Here is a 25,688-nt window from a genome sequence, read left to right as displayed (position 1 = left end):
TTCCTTCCCTGGGATTTAATTTGGAAGTTTTTTTTGGGGGGGGGGGTGTTTATTCGTTTGTTTTGCGAAAGCACCTCCGAAGCTAGGAAGGTTGCGGGGGGGGGAGAGGCGAGGAGGGGTGGGGGGGAAATAATTTGTACTCGAAACAGAGCGGAGGTCATTAATTAGAAAAAAAGTCCCTGCGGGGAATAATCGCCCAGCGGAGCCTCGATGCTTTTGACCGAGTTTTAAGGGATGGAAATCAGACGCCCCCCCCCTTTTTTTTTTATTTCTTTGCTTTCGGATCCCTCTTGCCGCCTGGCACGCCCCAAATCTCTTTCCGAGGGGGGCTCCTTTCTCCTCTCTTCCCCCCTCCGGAGCCTTTGGGGTTTCGTGTGATTTTTTTTACATATTTATTTATATATATATAAATCTCACCAGGCTCAAGGTTGACTCAGCCTTCCATCCTTTCGAGGTAGGTAAAATGAGGACCCGGATTGTGGGGGCAATAAACTGACTTTGTATAAAAAAAAGAACACCGCCGAAAGTCCTGCTAAGCAGGTATATACAAAAGTATGAAGGCTATTGCTTAACGCATTGTAAGCCGCCCTGAGTCTCCGGAGAAGGGCGGCATATAAATTGAACCAATAAAAATAATAATAATAAATATATATTAATAGTGAAGTAGAATTCCACCGACGGCGGGCCTTGGGAGCAGGCGAGGAGAGGCGGAGGCGGCCCCACACACCCCTCCTCCCGGGGGGCTGTTTCCACCGGACCGGGTGCTCCGCCGCGCTTGGGACGCCCCCACCCCCGGTATGAGTTTGGCAGGGGAGGGGGCGACAGAGGAAGAGCCAAGGTTTGTAGATAGGAGGAGGCGCTGGGGATGGTAAGGGAGATGAGGCAGCCCGCGGTGCGACGGGCTGGAAAATGGTAGCCAAAGGACTGGAGGGGTGTTTCCCCCCCCCCACTTCTTTTTCTTCCTTCCCTCCTTCTGTTGCTTTCTCCCGTTTGACTTACTTTTCGCTCTTTTTCCCCCCCCCCGCCTATTCTCTCCCTCCCCCTTATTTTTTTTCCTCTTTTTGCCTCTATCTTTCCTTTCCCTTTTTTACTCCTCCCCTGTCTTCTTTCTCCTATTTTGTTTTGCCTAGTTGCCTTTTCTCTTTTTTGTCTTTCTTATTTCCTTTTCTCTTTTCCAACCTTTGCTTTTCGACTTTGTAATATCCGTTCCTCCTTTCCCTCTTTTTGTTTGTTTGTTTCGTTCTCTTTCTCCCTTACACTCCTTCCATCTTGCCAACCTTCCTCTCTCCCTTTTTTCTTTCTTTCTTTCTTTCTTTCTTTTTCTTTCCTTCTTTCCTTCCTCCTTTTTCTCCCTTCATCCCTTCCTCTGTCCCTTCCTTTTTCTTTCTCTCTCTCCCTTTTATATTCCTCCCTCCCTTCCTCTCCTTCCTTCCTCCCTTCCCTTCCTCCCTTTTCCCTCCCTTCCCTTCTCCTTCCTTCTTTCCTTCCTTTCTTCCTTCCTCTCTTCCTTCCCCACTCTCTCTCCCTTTTGCGCTCCTTCCCTTCTCCTTCCTTCCTTCTTTCCTTCCTTCCTTCCTTCCTCTCTTCCTTCCTCACTCTCTCTCCCTTTTGCGCTCCTTCCTTCCTTCTTCCCTGACTTCTTCCCTGTATCCCTCCCTCCCTTCTTTTTCTATTCTCTTTCCTCTCTGCCCTTCCCTTTCTTTCCTGGGTGTTAAAAAACAGGCATCGCACGTCGTTAAATATATATATATATTAAAAAAAATGCATTTTCAGCTATAGGAGGACAATGTGAGGAATCGAAGCGAATCGGGACAACATTCGTTCTATTCATCTAATAACGGGGACCTAAATTCGCTTCCTGATCTAATCCTTGAAACCGAGGAGGGAGGTCCTGAAAAACGATCCCGGGGTGGGGGAGGGAAGGGAAACCCTCTCCCGATTAAGTGAGGGGTGGGTTACTGCCAGGGGCCAAAAAATACCTCACCACCCTCTCTTGAAGGATGAAAAGCTTCGAAGAACGCCGGGGGTGAATCGGTGAGGGGGGGAGAGAACATTTTAACTCTCGGGGTTGATTGAGGAAGCCAATCTCCCCCAGATCCGTAGCGCCGACTTCCAAATAAGCCTGATTGGGGAGAGGGGGCGGGGGGGGCAGAGTGTAAATGATGTATCAAAGGACGCTCTCCGTTGCCCCCCCCTCTCTTTTTGGCCACCACCGGGGCGGGGGACGCGCGCGCGCGCTGGGGGATAAGAAAGCATAAACGCGCCCGGATTAAAACGGGCGCCAACGTTTCCAAACGCTCAAAGAGCTGCGAATCCGTATCCAAAACTGGGGGGGGGGCCGCTCCGATCTACACCTCGAATGATTGATCTTCCTTTCCGGCCGTATTTTCTCCCCCTCCAACATCCGAGCAGACCCACCGCCGGCCTGCCCCGCGGTAGCCAAGGCTCCTCCGAGACCCCAAGCGCCTTTCCAAGCTGCGGCGTTTGCTTGGGAGGGGGCGTGTTGGCGTGGGGTGGAGGGATCCTTTCTTACAGCCCTGAAATGTGTGGCTTTTTTTCTCCTTTGATTTCGGAGCAAACCCCCTCCCCCCCCCCAAGTTGCCGGCTAGCGGGGTTCTCTATAATCTGCCTGGATCAATAGAAATCCCCGGAGGCGAAACCTTGGCAGAACGGAAAAGATTGGGCTTCTTATATTCGACGCGTTCACACGTGCAACGAGAAGGAAAGGGTTAAAGAAGAGCGCTCCGCGTGTAGAAGACAAGCGAAGGGAAAATGGGAAAAGCGTCCTTTTCTTGCAAAAGGGATTTCTCCATCCAAGCCAGATTGGGATTTGCTTATTTTCCGACTCACCACTAACTCTCTGCCAAGCACGGCGCGCAAAATAAAAGAGCCGCGAAAACGCAATTTTGTGGCTGGCTGGGGAGAATATTTTGGCGCTCGCCTGGTCACAGCGAAGAAGAAAAAAAAAAAAACCCCCAATCTGGTTGGGGATTTCTTTCGGATGTTTCGGACTTGAAATTTCGGGGAAGAGAACGGGAATCCGGAACTACAGGAGAAGTCGAGAAAAGGAAAGGATTTCCATTTCCTTCATAGGCGCCATCCCAAGCCGCTGGAGAAGACCGTTTCTGTAGGGATTTGATCAGAATAAATAGATCAAAGGTATATTAGGAAAGAGGAAGAGGAAGGAGAAAAAAGAAAGAGGGAAGAAAGAGGAAAGAAAGAAAGAAAGAAAGAAAGAAAGAAAAAGAAAGAAAGAGGCAGGGAAAAGAAAAGAAGAAAAGAGAAAAGAAAAGAAAGAAAAGAAAAGAGAAAAGAAAAGAAAAAAAGAAAAGAAAAAGCATTGGTATATACACAGAGTGGATATAAAAGCGCCTGTTGTCTTTTCTTGAAGGAATGGTTTCCCCCTTTTTACCATCGTAGAAGGACTCTGGCTGGTTATATGCCTGTTTTGGGGAGTGGGTGTCTGTGGGGGGGGGGGGTAGCATTGTCTTAAATATATATTCTTTTTCTCAATTTCGTTGACCAAAGTGGAACATTTTTGTTTTGATGTCAAGGATGGGGGGGGAGAGATTTATTTAAAAAAAAAATTGGGGGGGGGGAGCTGGTGAATTTTATAACCGTGATTGGTGAAAGTTCGAATGATCGTTTCGATCATGGTTTGAAAGTGGACACACACACAGAGAGAGAGGATGGAATGGAGGGAGGGAGGGAGGGAGGGAAGAAGGAAGGAAAAGGGGGAAGAGAGGAAGAAAAAGGGGAGGGAGAGAGGAAAGAAAAATGGAGCGAGGGAGGAAAGAAGGAAGGAAGGAAGGAAAGAAAGAAAAGAGAGGAAGAAAAAGGGAGGGAGGGAGGAGGGAATGAAGGGAGGGAGGGAGGGAGGGAAGAAGGAAGGAAAAGGGGGGAAGACATGAAGGAATAGGGGAGAGAGGAAAGAAAAAGGGAGGAAGGAAGGAAAGACAGAAAGAAGGAAGGAAGGAAAGAAAAGAGGAAGAAAAAGAGGAAGGAAGGAGCAAGTGAAGGGAGGGAGCAAAGAAGGATGGAAGAAAGGAAGGAAACAAGGAAGGAGAGAAAAGAGAGGAAGGAAGGAAGGAAGGAAGGAGTGAAGGGAAGGAGTGAAGGGAGCAGAAGGGGATCCCCCTGCCTACAGAACAGACTTTGTCTCTCCAAACCGGTTTGGCCTAAATACAAAAGATTGCTCGGGAGGCCCCGGTGGTCGCTGGGTTGTTGCAGGCCGCCCCTCACTCTCTTGGGTATAAGTTTGCATATTACGCCCCCCCCCCCGCTCTCCCCTCCCTCCCCCCCCCCGCAGTCTTTTGTTTCCACCCAATTGCTTGTGCTTGTTGGGTCCAGAAAGAGTCCTTATGCTTCCATCACCGACAGCCCACCTCACATTTAGGGTGGGGGGAGCCTTTTGGGCCTTCCCTTCTTATTCCACCTGTACCAAAGTCTGTGGGGAGGGGGAACCCCCAATCCTTCCTTTTGCCTTTTGCCTTTTTTTTCTCCTTTCTCCCTTTTCTCCTTCTTTCCTTTTTTTCCTTCCCTTTCCTCCTCTTCCCTTTCCTCCTACCCCAGCTGTCTCTTTTTCTTTTATACCCCTTTGAGACCTCTTTTTTTCTCTCTTCCCCTCTCTCTTTTCAAAATTTCCCTTCCCATCTGCATCCATTTATCTCCTTCCTTTCCCTTTCCCCTGTCTACCTTTCTTTTTTTCCCTTTCTTTCCCGTTCTATTCTTTTCCTTTCCTTTCCTCCATCTCCTTCCATCTTTCCTTTCTTCCTCCCTCCCTCCCCTCCCCCTCCCCTTCCTTTCTTCTTCTATCCATTCCTTCTTCCTTCGTTTCTCTCTCCAACTTTCTCCCTTCCTTCCTTCCTTCTTCTATCCATTCCTTCTTCCTTCGTTTCTCTCCAACTTTCTCTCTTCCTTCCTTCCTTCCTTCCATCCTTCCTTCCTTCCTTTCCTTCCCTTCCTTCCTTCCTTCCTCTATTCATCTCTTCTTCTTTCGTTTCGCTCTCTAACTTTCTCCCTTCCTTCCTCCTTCCTTGCTCTATCCACCCCTTCTTCCTTCATTTCTCTCTTCACCTTTCTCCTTCCTTCCTTCCTTCCTTCCTCTATTCATCTCTTCTTCTTTCGTTTCTCTCTCCAACTTTCTCCCTTCCTTCCTTCCTTCCTCTATCCATCTCTTCTTCCGTTTCGCTCTCTAACTTTCTCCCTTCCTTCCTCCTTCCTTGCTCTATCCACCCCTTCTTCCTTCCTTCCTTCCTTCCTTCCTTCCTTCCTTCCTTCCTTCCTTCCTTCCTTCCTTCCTTCCTCTATCCACCCCTGCTTCTTTCGTTTGTCTCTCCAACTTTCTCCCTTCCTTCCTTCCTTCTTCTATCCATTCCTTCTGCCTTCGTTTCTCTCTCCAACTTTCTCCCTTCCTTCCTTCTTCCTCTCACCTTTCTACTTTTCTTTTTTCCTTTGTTCCAACGCCATCTGAAAACCGCTCCCCAGAACGGGATGAGGGTGTGGGGGGGCAGTCATTATTTAAGAGGCACCATTGCCGATGTCTTCCAATTTACCGGTGGCTCTTATTTAAAAGAAAGGGAAAAGGTTTCTAAATCCAGATCACGCCTCCTCCACTCACCCAACCCACGCCACTGGCAGTAGTAGGCAAACAAAGACCTTTGGCATTTATTTCATCTTCTTTTACCTGGGGCGGGGGTGAGTAGGGGGTGGAGGGGTTTGAGATATTCCCTCTCTCTAAATTCCTAACTTTTTAAAATTTCTTTCCTCTTCTATCCGAGAAGTCCACCACGGGAGAGGCTAGGAATCCCGCGGGGCTTTCTCAGCACGCCTTGTCCCCCCCCCCCAACTTTCCCGCCCCCCAACACACTTCCAATGTTGTCCTACAAATAGGAGGCGGCGGGAGGGGGGGAGGCGGGACGGACAGAGTCCTCTTCATTATCGGACTCAATGAAATGACTAACTATGTACTTACTTCCCGGTGGTTTTTTGGGAGAACCAAGCGAGACGGGGAGGGGAGGGGAGGAGCGGAGAATGGAGAAGAAAGAAAGGAGAGAGAGAGAGAGAACCTTATAAATTAATCTCTCCTGTTCCCCCCCCTCCACCCCTGCCCCATTATCCCCGCACCTTGCATGACAAAGGCGGGAAGGAAGGACAGAAGAGGGGGAAAAAATACCAAACTCCCTTCCTAGATTCCTAGGCAACCGCCCCGCACGAGCCCAAAATTCCCAGTTCCCTTTTAGCCACCGTTGTGGTCTCCCCACTACCCGCCACTCCTACGTCCCCCCCCCAGGATTGGGGGAAAGTGGGGAGGGGGACATAAACTAGCAAACTCTGGCCTCAACGGGAAAAACCGGAGAGCAGTCTGGCAAAGGTTGTGGCGAGGCATCCCCGATTGCGCGCGATGCGCAGGGGTATCCTTTTTGATACTTCGGGGGTGGGTGGGCGATGCCACAAGGGGCTTAAAAGACCCCGGGGTGTGAAGGGCCGTGCAAGGGGTAAAAAACCACAAACGGGGGAAAAGACCCTCTCGGTTTTCGACGCCCGCCCGCCCCCCCCTCCGGATTTCGCCCTTCGTTCCGACCTCGCCGATGTAATATTCACGCGGTCGGTTTTATACAGAATTGACATAGAATTGGGAACGTCCGAACGGATTACACAAATGAACACTGCTCTCTAGATAACAACACTCTCTTCCCCCCCCTCCCTCCATTAAATTGACTTGTACGTTGTTGGTGGTGGGGGGGTTGGTTATTGTTTTTGCTCTGAAATGAAAAAAAAATGTTCTATTTTTAAGGGTACCCGGTTCGTCAATTGGCGAGCTAATTTTGCTTCGGAACTAATTTCCTTCCTTCCTTCCTTCCTTCCTTTCCTTTCCTTTCCTTTCCTTTCCTTTCCTTTCCTTTCTTTCTTTCTTTCCTTTCTTTCTCCTCTTTTTTCTCTTTCTTTCTTCTCTCTTTCTTCCCTCTCTTCCTCTCTTTCTTCTCTCCCTCTTTTTCTCCTCTCTCTCTCCTCTCTTTTTTCTCTTTCTTCTCTCCCTTCCTCTGTCTCTCTTCATCTTTCAGTCTCTCCTCTTCCTTACTTTTCCTACACTTCAGTCCACCGAGGTCGGGGAATTAAGGGGTGAGGATGAAGATAAGAGGAGGAATATCGCGCGCCCCTTCTCTTTGGACACCCGGACGGGGTGTTGGTTGTTTTTGTTTGTTTGTTTGTTTGTTTTGGGTGGGGGAGGGATTTCAATTAAAGGGAATCCCCCAATCCTAATCCGTTCTTTTCTCCACGCCACATTCCCATCCACCCGTACGAGCGCACCTACAACGAAGCAGGCCGGCGGCCAGGAGGGAGCCAAAAAAGCAAAGTTTCCCAGGCTGCGATCTTGGTTCTAGCGCGGGTCTCTCCCGGGCGAGCCCCCGCCGGTCCTTGGGTCCACAACCCGCGAAGGCAAGCCGGAGCAACCCCCACGACGGTGGAGATGCGTGGAGATTCCCCCACACTCTCTGTTCTGTCCGTCCTCCCACCTGATGCTCTGGGTGCTTATTTTCCGAACGAAAGGGGCAGGGGGTTTCTTTGCCTCTGGGGGGGGGGTGGAGGTGGGGAAGAGGCGGGCAGCCCCCCACTCACCCACTCACCCGCCTGGCCGGCCCAACAGTTGTTACGCCCCCCGCCCCGGCCCCGCCAGCTCGCCCAGGTCGGTAAAGGCAAAAAAACTACTCACGGAGTACCTCGGCGCGTCAGGTGCGAATCTCGCCCCTCCACAATGGAGCTGCCTCTTTTTTTCCCCCTCTGTGCCAAGCGGCGGGCAGGAGCCAATTTAGATATGCTATAAATTAAGAGGTTGCCATGGCCACCGGCTCGCCATTGGCCGCCGCCCGCCCGACGTGGCGCCCCACGTCACCAAATCTGAATAAGGGTGCGCGAATTACTAAAAGCCTCAAGACAAAGCTGGGCGATGGGAGCAGCGCAAAAGTGGGATCGAGTCCCGGCCAGCCAGCGGCGCGCCGGCGAAGGAGGGGACCGGCCGAAGACCACCGCCGCGCCTGGGCCTTGCCAACCACCACCCTACCCCGACGCCTCCGGGGACCTCCTGCCCGGCATGCCGCGGCGCTGAAGCCGTCCGGGAAACCCACCTCGGCCCAGGAAAGCGCCCAGGAGCCAGAGGGGCGAAGCCGAGGAAGCCCCAGAGGGAGAGGAGGAAGAGGAGGAGGAGGAAGAAGAAGAGGAGGAGGAGGAGGAGGAGGAGGCGACGGCCGCGGGCGGCGCAGCGGAGCTGCTGGGCGGCGCAGCCATCCCACTGTCCGGCCGCGGCGATGATGGTGCATTGCGCCGGGTGCGAGCGGCCCATCCTGGACCGCTTCTTGCTCAACGTCCTGGACCGGGCCTGGCACATCAAATGCGTGCAATGTTGCGAGTGCAAATGTAACCTCACCGAAAAATGCTTCTCGCGGGAAGGCAAGCTCTACTGCAAGAACGACTTTTTCAGGTGAGGGGCCCTTCTCTTTTCCCCCCACCCCTCCTTTCCCCCTCCCCATCTTCTCGGGCGCTGCCCCCCTTCCTTTTCCCAAGGAGGATGGCGTCCCCCCTTGTTTCCTCCCTCCAAAAAAATTTGCAGCTGGCCTTCAAGTCCTGCTCACCCACCCACCCCCCCCCGCTGGGGTTTCTTCTGACTCCCTTTTGCAAGCTTCCTTCTTCGTGCCTCGGTTTACCTCCTGTCAAGCTGGAAATGCTCTCGCCCGCCTTCTCTTCCTTCCAGGCTGTGGCCTGATCCTTATCCCCCGACGAGGAGGCTCCGAGGCAGCCCTGGGCAGCAAAATGGAACGCGATGGAGCCTGGAGGGGCGCGTGGGGAGGGGGAGGCGGCTGAGAGAGAGAGAGAGAGAGAGAAAGAAAGAAAGAAAGGGAATTGACCTGGGGGGCGAGGGGGAAACCTGATGAGGAATGTGGCTCGTTTATTCAGGTGGTTCGCTGGGACTTAACACGCTAACCTGGTTTAGGAGGGCATAAATTCCGTTGGATCCCATTCCCATCGCGTGGGCTTTCCCCAGGTGTCTCTGGTTTGCCATGCTCGAAGGAGAGAGAGAGAAAGAGGGAGGGAGAGGGAAGGGGAGAGAGAAAGAGGCAGAGAGGGATGGAGAAAGAGAGAGGGAGAGGGAGGGAGGGAAGGAGAGAGGGAGAGAGGGAGGGAAGGGGAGAGAGAAAGAGGCAGAGAGGGATGGAGAAAGAGAGGGAGAGGGAGGGAGGGAAGGAGAGAGAGAAAGAGGGAGAGAGGGAGGCAGAGAGAGAGAAGGCGGATTTTGTCCATTTATATTATTAGTCCTAGGTTACTTGATGGCACAGGTTAAAAACGTCGGCTCTCGCCAGGAACACCTCTGCCACCTCAACGAATCTGTCTTTCCACTCGTGAACCGGGACAACGAGGTTTGCCAAAGCGAAAGGAAGAGAACACCTTTCCCTCTTCCTTTCCCATCCCCGTGTTCCCCCTCCCACCCCCATCCCCATTTCCAGGGCCCCGTGGCCGGCGAGAGGCTGCACCTGCCCCCACTCCGCACCTTTCCTTCGGAGGGGCGCCCAAGTCTGATCGGAGAAGGCTAGTTGGCTTCTCCGTTCATCCCTCAAGGCTCGTGATTTGGGGGAGGGGGCGAAGCTCTTAATTTAGGGAACAGGCGAGAGAGAGAGAGAAAAAAATAAACAATAATAATTAAAGGGCCTGGAATTCGGGTGCTGCCATCCCCGACCCCCCCCGACTTACCTCTGCCGGGCCGATCTTTTTCCCCCATTAGCTGCGCCTCCCCTGCCTACTTATCACACGCGCGAGAACCCCTCCGCCCCTTCCCATCCCGGGTCTTGCAACGGGGGGGGGGGCGTGCAATGTACTCAGGCCCCAAACTGTTGGGGTTTTGTTTCCCCCACCCTTCAAGGACATTAATTCATTGGAACGGGACTCCTTAGTCAGGAAAGCGCCGAGGCCTGCAATCCTAAAGATTTTTTTGGGTGGGGGGCCCGCCGGGGAGGGAGGCGTGGGGAGAGGGGTTTAACCTTCTTTTCTTTTCCGTGCCAACTTCTATAGATCTTTAGGGTGGGGGGGGGGTGAGGAGAGAGAAATGCTATTTGCTTGTATTATTGTATTTTATTTTTTAAAGCGCCCCCTTCCCTTGTAAAGAGGGTCTCTTGGGGGTTTTCAGCGGGACTGGGAATGGGGTGTGGGGGTGTGTGTGTGGGGGAAAAGACCCTGATATAGAGATGGTAATGAAGGCTCAGCGTCCTAATTGAAGGGGACGGCTGGGATGCGAAGCGGCCTTTCTTACTTAAATATGCGTTTTGTTTTGCCAACAGTAGCCGGGGGTGGGTGAGTGAGTGGGGGGGGGTGGGGGGGGGTGGAATCGGCCGCTCCCTTCCTAAACCCCCCACCCCTACGCCCCCCTCCCTTCCCCGACGTTGCAGAGAGGCTCAAGCGAACCGGAGGGGGCGAAATGTAGCCCACCCGCATTTTTCTTTTTGTTTTAGGAAAGACAAACACCTTACACGCCCGACCCCCCCCCTCTTTCCACACGCATCCACGCCCCCCTACAATCCACAATTAAAACCCATTTAAAAAAATGCAAAAGACGAGTCCTTGCCTTTTGAGTTTGGGACTGTAATTGAGGTAACGCCACCTCCCCCCCGTTTAAGGGTGAGGAGCACCAAGATTGGGGGGTGGGGGGCGAGCAAGGGGAGGAGAGGGGGGGGATTGCTGAGATCCGCGGGTGTTTGGGCCCCAGGCGACGGCATATGAATAGGCGAAGGTTAAGCCTGCTTTGCACATGTAAACGGCCTCTAAGGACTTAGTCCGAATTCTTGGACCCCCCCAATTTTTTATCCCTAGATGTCTTCCCCCCCCCATCACTTCCCCTTAAAAACGGCAGGGATGAGATGCACAGAAGATGCAGGTGGTTATATTTCTTCTTTTTCGCCCATTTTTTTTTTTTTTATGTGTAGCCTGTAATTTTTTTTAAAAAATTTTTTAAATTTCAGGTAAAGGAAACGGTGCTTCGTTGGGGCGGGGGTGGGTGGGTAGGAGGAGAGCGAATAGACACCCTGGATCTCGGCTTCTAGCTTTTGAAGATTGTTTTATATTATCTCCGGATTCGAGCGAGCGGGCGAGCGAACCAAACTAAAAGATTTTATTTTTATTTTCTTAAAAAAAAAAAAAAACGGAATAAAATAAAAATATTTTTTGCCAGACTTCGATTTATTATTATTTGCGTTTAAGACGCAGAGAAGCCGGAGAGAAAAACGAACTTCTACCCAGGCTGAAGAAAACAACCTTCTAATAATAATAATAATAATAATAATAATAATAATAATAATAATAATAATAATAATAATAATAATAATAATAATAATAATACCCCCCCCAAAAAAATAAAATTCTCACATCCAAAATAGGGGTGCCTTTCTCTAGGAAGTAGATCCGAATCCAGGCAGACCAACGATTTCTAAGAGCCTGGAACGACGCAACATTTTGAGAAGCGAAGCGCCCTTTTGCCTCGGCTTATGCGCGGAACGGTGTCCCATTTGGATCAGGCCCTTTCTTAAGCGGATAAATTCCCTTTTACTATCATTTATAAATTATATTATAATTTGTAAATGATATCATACAATAGATTTGATAGATAGATGGATAGATAGATGGATAGATAGATAGATAGATAGATAGATAGATAGATAGATAGATACATACATACATACATACATACATACATACATACATACATACATATACACACACAATATATATATATATAATTTAATATAATTATAAATATATAGGATGCCCAACGCGTCCCAGATTTTTTTACAAGCCGGATCAGAAAACGCAATGGACGTTATCAAATTATTTCCTTTTTCCAAAGGGTAGAAATCGCAGCATTTTTAAGGGGGGGGAAGCGGGAAGGGAAAATGTTCCTTCGAGCATCGCACCCTCCTCTCTTCCTTTCTTCTTATGAGACATTCGCAGGATGGTTTTCTCCCCGGTTTATTTTAATTCTTCTTCTTCTTCTTCTTCTTCTTCTTCTTCTTCTTCTTCTTCTTCTTCTTCTTCTTCTTCTTCTTCTTCTTCTTCTTCTTCTCCTTCTTTTTTTAAAAAAAAACCGTTTCCATCCAATGGCGCAGAAATCAGGACCATCACGAAAAATACTGAAGAAGGACCGAGATTTTTGACTGGACGGGGGTGGGTGGGTGAAAAGAGAACGCTTGCTGGCCGGAGTAAAAAAAAAAAACCGGAATCGATCCACCTGGTCTGTTTCAAATAGGGAAGCGCAATTCGAGTGTGTGTGTGTGGGGGGGGGGTGTTTTCTTTGTCGGGGTGTGTGTGTATGAGAGAGGGGGGAGAGAGAGGGAGAGAAAGAGAAAACGAGAGTAGAGAGAATGAGAGATGGGGGGGGGACAAGAGAGAGAGAGAAAAAACCCGGGAGAGAACAAGCGAAGTAGAGAGAATGAGGGGGAACAAGAGAGAAAGAAAAGGAGAGAAAACGAGAAAAGGAGAGAGAATGAGAGAGGGGGAAACACACACACAGAGAAAATGAGAGGAATGAGAGTAGAGAGAACGAGAGAGCGGGAAACAGAAAGAAAAAAAGAGAAGTAAAAAGAATGAGAGAGAGGGAGAAACAGAAAGAGAGAGAAAACGAGAGAAATGAGAGAAGTAGAGAGAATGAGAGAGAGGGAGAAACAGAAAGAGAGAAAAAAATGAGAGAAATGAGAGAATGAGAGAGAATGAGAGAGGGGTAACAAGAGAGAGCGAGACAGAATGAGAGAAAACGAGAGAACTAGAAAGAATGAGAGTGGGGAGAAACAAGAAAGAGAGAGAGAGAGCAAACTGCCCCCCCACCAATCCTAAAAACCCTTGAAATGACTATGGATCCGCTCGAGCACTCTCAGGATCAGCATTCCCAACTCCCCGGTAGAAACCTGGCCTCACCAGACTAGCAGCCACCCTGCTCTTTTCTTCCTCCCCTTCCCTGGGATCTCTTTTTTTTTAATCGATTCCTCTCCTTTTTTTCCAGGAAGTTTGGGACGAAGTGTGCCGGCTGCGCGCAGGGCATCTCTCCCTCCGACCTGGTCCGGAAAGCGAGGAGCAAAGTTTTCCACCTGAACTGTTTCACCTGTATGGTGTGCAATAAACAACTCTCCACGGGCGAGGAACTGTACATCATCGATGAGAACAAATTTGTGTGCAAAGAGGACTACCTGAGCTCCACCAGTTTGAAAGAAGGCAGCCTGAACTCAGGTGAGCGGGCTGGCGCTGGTGCGATCCCTTCCTTTCCCCTCACACCCCCCCCCAATCTGTGGCCCTGCCTCTGGGTTCGAATCCCAGCAGGACAGACAATTTGAGTTTACAACTGGCCCGTGTTTCTTTTATCTCCCTGCTGGGGGTGGGGACGGAACACCTCAATGACAGGTAATCCTCAGGTACGGCCACCAAAATTTATGCCATTAAGCAAAACATGTGTTCAGTGAGTTTTGCCCCATTTGGCGACTTTTTGTGCTTGTCGGAAGGTCGCAAAACAGAATCAAGGGACCCCCCGGGGAACCGTCATAAAATAGGAACCAGTTGCCGAATGTTTGAATTTTGATCACGTGACTCTGGGGATGCTGCAATGGAGTAATAAGTGTGGGGGGAAAACGGTCATCAATTACTGTTTTTCGGTGCCATTGTGACTTTCAGCGGTCACTAAAGGAACTGTTGTAAGTCGAGAACTACCTGTGGTCTTGGAGTCTGCACTCCCAACCGTGAACGATGTGGTCATTGAGTGAGTGATTTGAGGAAGGGGGAGGGGGTTGAGGAAGCAGATGGATAGTGAGGGGGGGACCTTGGTTCTCTCTCATAGGCCCATCTTTGGATCTCAGCTAAGAATCCACTGCTAGATCTAAGACGGCCGCTTGGGTGATCTTATAAATCAGTCTTTCTCTCTGTTGATCCCTTGAAGATGCGTGGACTTCAACGCCCAGAATTCTCCAGCCAGGGGAATTCTGGGAGTTGAAGTCCACGCATCTTCAAGCGGCCAACGGTGAGAAAGACTATTATATAGATGGACTTGGTTGGCTCACGAGATCCATATTCTACCTTCCTTCCAGAAGGTTAAAGCAGTCAACCCAACAGGTTAAGCTGATAGGCAGGGCCTGGCCCCAAATCCCTGAGAGAAGATGGGTCTGAATGAGTGTGGGCACAAGCCCACCTCCACCCCACCTCCACCCCCCCACCCCCGTGAGTTGCTGTGGTGTTGGTAGCCTTCCACAAAGCCTCACTTGAGTAGGACTCATTGAAGGTTAGGTTGCTTTCTGAATAGGCAAGCATCCATAAGCTTGTGCTATAGGGAAATGTTTCTGAAATTTAGTTTTCAGTTAAACAAGGGAAAAGTAAATGTACTAGAAGGAGAGAGATGTTCCAAGATCTCAACTTCAGGGGTTTTCCTTCCTTCCTTCCTTCCTTCCTTCCTTCCTTCCTTCCTTCCTTCCTTCCTTCCTTCCTTCCTTCCTTCCTTCCTTCCTTCCTTCCTCTTCATCTTAAGCTATTCCTCTTTCTGTCAGGATCCCAGGCTATTTTCATTCAGCCCTTGAGGTAGAAGGTTTTTCAAAAACCGTCAGGAGCTTCTGTTTCATAGGAAGTTTAACCAACTTCCCAAGTGGGGAGGGAAGTGACAATGGGCAAAGCAGGATTTCAGATGGCCAGCTCTCGGTTGGGGGGCTTCTTCCAGTTGGCTGCTGGCCAGAGTGTAGCCAAGACAATTGTGAGTTGGGATCAGGTGTCTTTTCAGCCTGCTCCACCTCCTTCTCTTTGTCCGTTGGCTCACGGCCTAATTTAGTGATGTGGGGAGAGAAATGGGGGTCTGGGAAGTTACCCTGAATGCTGCAGATAACCTCACCATCTGCATGAAAATGGTGAGCCCCTCAGACCGTGGCATCTGCCATACAACTCTTGGTCCTTGCTGCTTTTCAGATGCTTCTCAGGAGCCTTCTCCAGCCCAGCTTGTCCTAACCTTCTCCCCCGCAAGATGGGCCACCCCATGACCCACCATCAGCCAGCATGGCATGCTAGAGGGGCAGTGGAGGGGAAGGAGAGCTGTTCTCATACAAAAAGAGCCACCGGGGGGGGGGAGGGGGGCAGGCGAGGGGGGTCCCAAAACACGTGCATCTTCCTGGCATCGGTTTATTCACCCGCCAATCGAGAGAAGCGAGTTCAAGGGGGCTTCTGGCCTTGCTGAAGATGCGGAGATAAGGACGCGACTCCTTTGCTAATTAAAAGTGAAGATTCTGTCCAGTTATGCTTTGCCCTTTGGTGATTTCACGAATGAATGTGTCCGTGTAGGTTTCTTGGCAGGAATAATGGATATGGTTTGCTATAGATTTGGTGGTCTCCCATATAAGATTGAGCTTCCTTCCTTCCTTCCTTCCTTTCTTCCTTTCTTCCTTCCTTCCTTCCTTCCTTTCCTCCCTCCCTTCCCATCTTCCTTCCCTCCCTTTTCATTCCTTTCCTCTTCCTTCCTTCCCTCTTCCTTCTTTCCCTTCCTCCCTCCCTCCCTCTCATCTTCCCACCCTCCTTCCCTCCCACCTTCCTTCCTTCCTTCCCATCTTCCTCCCCTCCCTTTTCATCCCTTTCATCTTCCTTCCTTCCCTCTTGTCTTCCTTCTTTCCCTCTCTCCCTCCCTCTCATCTTTCCATCCTTCCTCCCTCCCACCCACCTTCCTTCCTTCCTTCCCATCTTCCTCCCCTCCCTTTTCATCCCTTTCTTCCTTCCTTCCCTCTTATCTTCCTTCTTTCCCTCTCTCCCTCCCTCTCATCTTTCCATCCTTCCTCCCTCCCTCCCTCCCACCTTCCTTCCTTCCTTCCCATCTTCCTCCCCTCCCTTTTCATCCCTTTCATCTTCCTTCCTTCCTTCCCTCTTATCTTCCTTCTTTCCCTCTCTCCCTCCCTCTCATCTTTCCACCCTTCCTCCCTCCCTCCCTCCCTCCCACCTTCCTTCCTTCCTTCCCATCTTCCTCCCCTCCCTTTTCATCCCTTTCATCTTCCTTCCTTCCTTCCCTCTTATCTTCCTTCTTTCCCTCTCTCCCTCCCTCTCATCTTTCCACCCTTCCTCCCTCCCTCCCTCCCTCCCACCTTCCTTCCTTCCTTCCCATCTTCCTCCCCTCCCTTTTCATCCCTTTCATCTTCCTTCCTTCCTTCCCTCTTATCTTCCTTCTTTCCCTCTCTCCCTCCCTCTCATCTTTCCACCCTTCCTCCCTTCCTCCCTCCCTTATTCCTTCCTTCCCATCTTCCTTTCTTCTCATCTTCCCTCCCTCCATTTTCATCCCTTTCATCTTCCCTCCTTCCTTCCCTCCCTCCCTCTCATCTTCCCTCCCTCCCTCCCTCCTTCCTTCTGCATATTTCAATAGGGCAAGAATGACATTTCCCCAACCAGACTGCCAAGCTCATCAGAATAGACTTCCCATCATTAACTTAGACAGCCTGGCTGAGATTCCTTGGATTTGTTGTCCAAAATATCTCCAGAGCACCAGCTGGCGGTGGCTTTTCCAAATAGCTCAGTGGGTTGGCTCCTACCCTTTGCTTCCAAACTCTCTCCCTTTTTTTTTTCTCCTCCACAGCTTTATTTGTTTGGCTGATTCATTAATGAATCAATTAATTGATTGCCTTCCCACTGCCTTTGGGCTCCTCTATCCTCTCAAAGCAACTCCCCTGCTTTTCTTTGATGCACGCAGACCCTTTTCTCCCTGGACACGTCTTCCCAAGGAACCTGGCGGTCAACAGTTAGGTTCTCTCACTGATAGCAAGATGGCAGAGCAGCTTGGGGGTGGGGTGGGCGGAAGCAAAGGGAGGACCTGTTAGAAATTTATTTTTATTTATTTATTTATTTATTTATTTATTTTTATTTGATTTATATGCCGCCCTTCTCCGGAGACTCAGGGCGGCTTACAGTGCGTTAAGCAATAGCCTTCATTCTTTTGTATATTTTATACAAAGTCAGCTTATTGCCCCCACAAACTGGGTCCTCATTTAACCTACCTTAGAAAGGATGGAAGGCTGAGTCAACCTTGAGCCTGGTGAGATTCGAACCTGCAGAAATTGCAGGCAGCTGTGTTAATTACAGGGTGCATTAAACCACTGTACTACCAAGGCTCCTAGAAAACCTGTTGGCTGGTGGTATTTTCTCCCTGGCTCCCAAATGTTATAAGGTGGCTCTCTTTTGTCTAAACTCGAGGTGGTATGCAGCCGGTTCGAACTGGTTCTCCTGAACCGGTAGTGGAAATCACAGGTGGGCCTGCCGGTAGGTCCCAGCTCTATGCTGTCCTATTTAGGCAGGTATTTGAGGTTGGGCGCACATGCGGTAGGCGCACGAGTGAGCAAAACACATGCGCAAAACGCCGTGCGCCATTGTGGATGGGGTACGTGCACTCACATTGGCGAACCAGTAGGGAAGGTAAGTGACTTACTACCCCTGATGTAAACCCTTCCTTCCAGTGGTGAAATCCAAATTATTTTTACTACCGTTTCTGTGGGCGTGGCTTGGTGGGCGTGATGTGGTGGGCATGGCAAGGGAAGGATACTGCAAAATCTCCATTCCCCCCCCCACTCCTGGGGGAAGGAGATTGCAAAATCTCCATTCCCACCCCACTTCAGGGGAAGGATACTGCAAAATCTCCATTCCCTCCCCACTCCAGGAGAAGGATACTGCAAAATCTCCATTCCCACCCCACTCCAGGGGAAGGATACTGCAGAATCCCCATTCCCTGCCCACTCTAGGGGAAGGATACTGCAAAATCTCCATTCCCTCCCCACTCCTGGGGGAAGGAGATTGCAAAATCCCCATTTCCCACCCCACTTCAGGAGAAGGATATTGCAAAATCTCCATTCCCACCCCACTCCAGGGGAAGGATACTGCAAAATCTCCATTCCCGCCCCACTCCAGGGGGAAGGACATTGCAAAATCTCCATTCCCTTCCCACTCTGGGGCCAGCCAGAGGTGGTATTTGCCGGTTCTCTGAACTACTCAAAATTTCCGCTACGGGTTCTCCAGAACCTATCAGAACCTGCTGGATTTCACCCCTGCTTCCTTCCCTTTCTGCTGAATGAGACACAAGGTGGACTTCCTTCCGACTTTCCCATAAAAAGTATTGGGCAGAGTTTAATCCCCTTTGTGTCAGGCGCCAAAACCCAAGAGAGACATGTTTCGATTCTTCCAAGGAGTTGTCTGTATTGTCCCTTGCCTATAGACAGAATCTGGCTAAACTAAAGCAGGCAACCTGTAAGAGAAGGAATGGAAGAATATCTTGGGTGGAGTTAAAAGAGTGATCAGCCTAGAATCTGTACATAGTCACAAGCAGACCAAGTCCAACTCCTTTGAATTCCATGGACCCGTATCAAATTCCTAGCAGGCGCGAACCAGCAATTGAGAAGATTCCTGTGAACAGGCCTTTTAGCAATCAATCGGTTGTAACTGGAGAAGATTTGTAGCTCAGGGTTGAAGTGAGGAGTCCTCGGTGCTCTCTGGGCTTGGTTGTTTTCTTCCAGACATTCGGTTATCCAAACTAGATAATGTCACTAGCCTGGATGATGCTATCTAGATTGGGTAATGAAACATCTGCAAGAAAACCACCAAGCTCAGATTTCATCAAGGACCCTTCAATTGGATCTTCACCTGCTGGACATTACTACCCCCATAAAGGGTATACTCTGGGAACTCTTAAGGAGGAGCTATCTTCACCCTCATTCTCACACACAAACTCTCTGAACTGTGGTGTCTCTTGTTCCTCCTGAACGAACTCCTTCCATCCTGGGAATCCAGACCACATCCCATGACTTCTGGCTAAGCTGCCCCCCCCCCCAATGTTGCTACTTGGTCTTTCTTTCCCCCACCCTATTCACCATTCTCCCTTTTCCTCCCCCCCCCAACAGTTTCTTCCTGTACCGATCGAAGTTTATCTCCGGACCTTCAGGACCCCATGCAGGACGATACAAAGGAAACAGACAATTCCACTTCCTCGGATAAAGAAACCACCAATAACGAAAATGAGGAGCAGAACTCTGGAACCAAAAGAAGGGGACCTCGGACCACTATCAAAGCCAAGCAGCTGGAGACCCTCAAGGCGGCTTTTGCAGCCACCCCTAAACCCACCCGGCATATTCGGGAGCAGCTAGCTCAAGAGACGGGGCTCAACATGAGAGTCATCCAGGTAAGATAAAAAAATATTTGACTTTATTAGAGTTTTGAAGGTGTCTGGTCACCTTGATACGGAAAAAGGAAAGAGGAAGGAAGGAAGGAAGGAAGGAAGGAAGGAAGGAAGGAAGGAAGGAAGGAAGGAAGGAAAAAGAGAGAGAGAGAGAAAGAAAGAAAGAAAGAAAGAAGAAAGAAAGAAAGAAAGAAAGAAAGAAAGAAAGAAAGAAGAAAGAAAGAAAGAAAGAAAGAAAGAAAGAAAGAAAGAAAGAAAGAAAGAAAGGAGGGAGGGAGGGAGGGAGGGAGGGAGGGAGGGAAGTTAGGAAGGAAAGGAAAGGAAAGGAAAGGAGGAGGAAGAATGGGAGGAAAGAAAGAAGGGAGGAAAGAAGGGAGGGAGGAAGGGAAGAAAGAAAGGGAGGGAGGGAGAGGAAGGGAGGCAGAGGAAGGAAGGAAGGAAAGAAAGAAAGAAAGAGAGGAAGGGAGGGAGGGAAGAAAGAAGGAAGGAAAGAAAGAAAGAAAGAAAGAAAGAAAGAAAGGGAGGGAGGGAGGAAAGAAAGAAAGGCAAAGAAAGAAAGAAAGAAAGAAAGAAAGAAAGAAAGAAAGAAAGAAAGAAAAAAAGACTCCTGTTGAGACCTTAGAAAGAGTGCAGAGAAGAGCAACTAGGGACCATAGATGAAGGTTGTGGGAATGGGGAATGTCTAGTCTAATGAACAGAAGAACTAGGGGTGATATGATAGCAGTCTTCCAATATTTGCGGGCCTTCAAAGAGAAGAGGGTGTCAAGTGCCTGGAAAATCAAGAGATCCAGGCAGTTTAAATGGGTACAAAGATTTATAGTAGGCTTAAGCTCTCTACAAAAATCTGAACTACTAACAGTCAAAGCAATTTGGCGGTAGATAAAGAATTCACATTGGGCTGGATTTAGATCTTGGGTGGGCGCAAAGGGACACATGGCTGATGACGTGTTTGACCCCTCCCTTGGACTCAGCCTGGTCATCTTCTACAGAGGGCAGGTCAACCTATTCTCCAAAGTACCTGAGGGCAACACAAGAAGTAATGAGTAGAAACTTGTTGAAAGAAATCCAACTCAGAAATTTCCTGACAGTGAGAGCAATAAATCAGTGGAACAGCTTGCCTTCAGAAGTTGTACATGCTCCATCACTAGATGTCTTTAAGAAGAGACTGGACAATCATTTCTCCGGGGTAGTATAGGGTATGCTGCTTGAGCTTGTGGTCGGACTAGAAGACCTCCAAGGTCCCTTCCACCTCTTTTATTCTGTATTCTATTCTATTCTGAATGATTGCATACCATATTCTTAAAGGAAAAGGTTCCCCTCGCACATATGTGCTAGTCGTTCCCGACTCTAGGGGGCGGTGCTCATCTCCGTTTCAAAGCCGAAAAGCCAGCGCTGTCCGAAGACGTCTCCGTGGTCATGTGGCCGGCATGACTCAACGCCAAAGGCGCACGGAACGCTGTTCCCTTCCCACCAAAGGTGGTCCCTATTTTTCTACTTGCATTGTTTACCTGCTTTCGAACTGCTAGGTTGGCAGAAGCTGGGACAAGTCACGGGAGCTCACCCCGTTACGCGGCGCTAGGAATTCGAACCGCCGAACTTCCGACCTTTCGATCGACAAGCTCAGCGTCTTAGCTACTGAGCCACCATGTCCCTTACCATACTCTTACCGCGGCTTACCAAACGTCTGCTGTAAAGCACTGTAAAGCGGTATATAAGTCTAAGCGCTACTGCTATTGCTATCTTCATCCTCATTCTCACACACAAACAACACCTATTAGGTCTATCATCATCACTTGTCACATCTGGACATCTGGAAAGGGTCTTTGCTGCTGAATTATCTCTAAGGAATTTTCTTCCCTTCACTTGTTGACAAGTGAGCTTGGGATTTTTTTGGGCTCGTCTCCAAAAGGATTTTGTCTTTTTCTTCTTTTTTTTTTTTTACAGCCAGCCATCATCCTTTTTCATTATTTGTCTTCTAGGAAATCTTTCCAGAGCCAAAACCTTCGCTGCTTTTTTAATTAAGAAAAGGGATGTTAGGAAATCACCTTAACAAAAGCCAACATTTGCAGGAGTGGCAGCCAGAAGGAGGGGAGATTCAAGAGAAGGAGCAGATGACATCCTATCAGATAATTAGGTTTTCTTAGAGAGAGAAATAATGGGTACAACCAGGGGTGAAATCCAGCAGGTTCAGACAGGTTCTGGAGAACCGGTAGCGGAAATTTTGAGTACTTCGGAGAACCGGCAAATACCATCTCTGGCTGGCCCCAGAATGGGGAGGGAATGGAGATTTTGCAATACCCTTCCCCCAGGAGTGGGGAGGGGATGGGGATTTTGTAGTATCCTTCCCCTGGAGTGGGGTGGAAATGGAGATTTTGCAGTATCCTTCCCCTGGAGTGGGGAGGGAATGGGGATTTTGCAGTATCCTTCCCCTGGAGTGGGGTGGGAATGGAGATTTTGCAGTGTCCTTCCCCTGCCATGCCCACCAAGCCATGCCCACCAAGCTACACCACGCCCACCAAGCCATACCCACAGAACCTGTAGTAAAAAAAAAAAATGGATTTCACCACTGGGTACCACCCTGGCTCTTGGCCCCTAAACCAGAGAATGGGCAACCATGGCCCCTGTACGGCCTATGGACTTCAACTCCCAGAATTCCTGAGTCGTAAAGGGGCCATGAGGGATGCAGTGGCCCAGTGGCTAAGACGCTGAGCTTGTTGATCGAAAGTTCAGCAGTTCAGCGGTTCGAATCCCTAGTGCCGCGTAACGGGGTGAGCTCCCGTGACTTGTCCCAGCTTCTGCCAACCTAGCAGTTCGAAAGCACATAAAAAATGCAAGTAGAAAAATAGGGACCATCTTTGGTGGGCAGGGAACAGCGTTCCGTATGCCTTTGGCATTGAGTTATGCCGGCCACATGACCACGGAGACGTCTTCAGACAACACTGGCTCTTCGGCTTTGAAACAGAGATGAGCACCGCCCCCTAGAGTCAGGAACGAGGGGAACCTTTACCTTTAACTTTAAAGGGGCCATGAGCCATAAAGGGGCCATGAGCTGCTCACTTCTGCCTTAAATGCAAACCCCCAATTGCACGGGAAGTCTGGGATTTGAAGCCCACAGGTCTTAAAGTTGCCAAGGTTGGACACACCCCTGAACTAAAGTCGGTGGAAAAGAACTCAACCACCAGATCTCTTTTGGGATGGAGATTACTTTGGCCAGATTTCTTCCTGTTTTGCCAACTGGCAAAGAGGAAACCAGTCTTTCCAATTTCTATCGATCGGCTAAAGAGAGAACTACCGATCTTTTTTTTCCAGATTCAAAGCAACAGACTGCAAAGATTAAACCGTTTTGACGTAGGCTCCCTTAAAAAGCAGGAGGCAGGAATTACTGGCAAAACCTCTTTTATTGACACGGCTGTGAATTACGTTCATTCACAGTCAGCAAGGCCCGTCCAAACAGTTTTTTCAAAGGAATGTTTATCAACACAGACCTTATCTCGCTTGGCAAGCTGCCACGTAACTTGTTTCCAACCGCAGTACAAGGCAAAACTTGGCACAGAGTCTCTCAGAGTCACGGAAGAAATGAATTGTTTCCTGCAAAAGCCCCCTCCCCGTTCTCTCCTCTTCTGTTTCGGGGGGGGGGGGCAATCACCTCCAAGGTGTGGCTTTACTCCCAAGTTGACCCTGCTTTCTGAGTTTTTCTTGTCCTCTGGCAGCTCTGCACATGCACACACTGGGAACAGGCTTCAGCTGTTCCTGTGCCTCGCTGCTGTCTAGCTCCCTCTCTGCCTCCTCATGACTCCGAATGAGGACTACTCTGGCCTGCGTCTTCCAAAATAGGTCAACTTTTCCTCTTAACCAGTATCCTGCACAGGTGGGAAACTACAGTTTCCATCCATCATGGGATGTCTGGTGGGGAAGATCTCTAGATCTTCCAGATCCTTGTGTTCCTGGTCCCTTGGGGAAATTGCTTTTATCTGAAGACCTTCTCAGCTCCATATGCCAAGAAATTTGGTTGATGAGCAAATCCAGATATTCCTTTAAAAAAAAAAAAATCTTCCATCTTTGCAAAATTCTCTTCTTTGGTTCAGCACTTCAGCCTGGACCTTCTTGAAGAAAGCTTCTGCCTGGATTCTCCTGTTTGCCTAGGTTTACATGAACTACGGACTAGGCAGGGATTCCCAAACTTGGCAACCTTTGTGACTTCAAGTCCCAGAATTCCCCAGCCATCATTGGGTGGCTGAGGAATTCTGGGAGCTGAAGTCCACAAGTCTTAGGTAAAGGTAAAGGTTCCCCTCGCACATATGTGCTAGTCGTGCCCGGGGCGGTGTTCATCTCCGTTTCTAAGCCACTGTCGGAAGATGTCTCCGTGGTCATGTGGCATGACTCAACGCCGAAGGCGCACAGAACACTGTTCCCTTCCCACCAAAGGTAGTCCCTATTTTTCTACTTGCATTTTTGACCTGCTTTCAAACTGCTAGGTTGGCAGAAGCTGGGGCAAGTAATGGGAGCTCACCCCGTTACGCAGCACTAGGGATTCGAACCGCTGAACTGCCAACCTTTTGCCAAATTTGGAGAGCCCTGGACCAGCCCGATGTCTCGGGATTCATAAACAAGCCCCCCCCTCCCAAATTAGTTCCACAGGCTGGGTTGAGATCCAGTGTCACTGGTTTGCTGATGACTCAATGAATCTTGTGAACGCATACCCCACTTTCTTAAATCATTAGCTCTGGTGGAAATAACTAGAGTGAAATTAATTTATGACTAGCAAAAGGGAGGGAGAGTCCAGGCTGGTATATTAAGTGGGTTTTTTTTTTTTCCTTACAAGAGAAGGACTTCTGCTAAAACCGGTGAGGGGGGGGGAATTTACACATGAATTAGGAATGGAATTGGTGAAGTGGTGTAGGGTTTCCTGCCTAAGCAGGGGGTTGGACTAGAAGACCTCTAAAGTCCCTTCCATCTCTGTTATTCTATTCTATTCTATTCTACTCTACTCTACTCTACTCTACTCTACTCTACTCTACTCTACTCTACTCTACTCTACTCTACTCTACTCTACTCTACTCTACTCCACTCCACTCCACTCCACTCCACTCCACTCTACTCTACTCTACTCTATATTCTGTCCTGTCCTGTCCTGTCCTGTCCTGTCCTGCCCTGTCCTGTCCTGTCCCTATCCCATCCCATCCCATCCCATCCCATCCCATCCCATCCCATCCCATCCCATCCCATCCCATCCCATCCCATCCCATCCCATTCTATTCTATTCTATTCTATTCTATTCTATTCTATTCTATTCTATTCTATTCTAATTGTCATATACAGAGGGAGGAGGTCCAAGAACTGTCCTCTTCACTTGTTTTCAGAGTGGCATGCTAAATTTCTTCCTTAAATCATAATCAGTAGGGTTTCCTCAAGAGAGGAAACCCCAAACCATGGTTTAGCATAAGAATGGAGTTTACCCAACATCTTAAACCAACATCAAGGAAATCACAGGATGGTTGGATTCCCATCACCCCTACCGCTATAACTAGACCACCATAAATTAACCCTAATCCCTTAACACACTTATGGTTAAGTGTGTTCCAATACCAGCCAATGAATTGTGCAAAAGTGAACAATTGAGTCAATCCTAAACCATGGATAGGTGTATCGTGTGAAAACAGACAATCAACAGATTGTGTACATGCCTGTGTTCACCAATACAACTTACCCACGGTCAGGAGAACCAGGAGCCTTGGTGGCCCAGTGGTCAGAATGCGATATTGCAGGCTGACTCTGCCCCACTGACAGGAGTTCGATTCTGACCGGCTCAAGGTTGACTCAGTCTTCCATCCTTCCAAGGTCAGTAAAATGAGGACCCGGATTGTTGGGGGTGATAGGCTGACTCTGTATACTGCTTAGAGAGGGCTGTGAAGCCCTGTGAAGCGGTCTATAAGTCTAATGGCTATTGCTTTTGTGATAGATAGATGATAGATAGATAGATGATTGATAGATAGATAGATAGATAGATATAGATAGATAGATAGATGATATAGATAGATAGATGACTGATAGATATAGATATAGATAGATAGATAGATAGATAGATAGATAGATAGATAGATAGATGATATAGATAGATAGATGACTGATAGATATAGATATAGATATAGATAGATAGATAGATAGATAGATAGATAGATAGAGATAAATGATTGATAGATAGATAGATAGATATAGATAGATGGAAAGATGATTGATAGATAGATGATAGATGATAGATAGATAGATGATAGATAGATAGATAGATAGATAGATAGATAGATAGATGATATAGACAGATAGATGACTGATAGATATAGATATAGATAGATAGATAGATAGATAGATAGATAGAGATAAATGATTGATAGATAGATAGATAGATATAGATAGATGGAAAGATGATTGATAGATAGATGATAGATGATAGATAGATAGATGATAGATAGATAGATAGATAGATAGATAGATAGAT

General features: G+C 48.8%; 2 protein-coding genes across 3 annotated transcripts in view; both read left to right on the top strand.

The window, feature by feature from the left end:
- LOC148111660 (uncharacterized) overlaps positions 1-8,107 on the top strand; it is a 30,471-nt gene extending 22,364 nt beyond the window's left edge. Inside the window, exons 7-10 of the mRNA XM_087880554.1 lie at positions 3,202-3,337; positions 4,033-4,099; positions 7,065-7,122; positions 7,929-8,107. Coding sequence (XP_087736680.1) covers positions 3,202-3,337; positions 4,033-4,099; positions 7,065-7,122; positions 7,929-8,107 — 440 coding nt within the window. The remainder of the gene's footprint in view (positions 1-3,201; positions 3,338-4,032; positions 4,100-7,064; positions 7,123-7,928) is intronic.
- Positions 7,938-25,688, top strand: part of LHX5 (LIM homeobox 5) — a 26,746-nt gene continuing 8,995 nt past the window's right edge. The window contains exons 1-3 of one of the 2 annotated variants that reach the window (XM_087880178.1): positions 7,938-8,479; positions 13,041-13,260; positions 18,921-19,198. In XM_087880178.1, the coding sequence (XP_087736304.1) occupies positions 8,432-8,479; positions 13,041-13,260; positions 18,921-19,198 (546 nt within the window). In that variant the 5' untranslated portion in view covers positions 7,938-8,431. Of the gene's footprint in view, positions 8,480-13,036; positions 13,261-18,920; positions 19,199-25,688 lie in introns of both variants that reach the window. The other variant, XM_034406037.3, reaches the window with a different exon arrangement.

This window comes from Pantherophis guttatus, chromosome 17 (assembly GCF_059756535.1).
Source record: "Pantherophis guttatus breed Tessera chromosome 17, ASM5975653v1, whole genome shotgun sequence".
NCBI classification, from domain to species: Eukaryota; Metazoa; Chordata; class Lepidosauria; order Squamata; family Colubridae; genus Pantherophis; species Pantherophis guttatus.
This window is presented reverse-complemented; position numbering and strand designations above follow the sequence as displayed.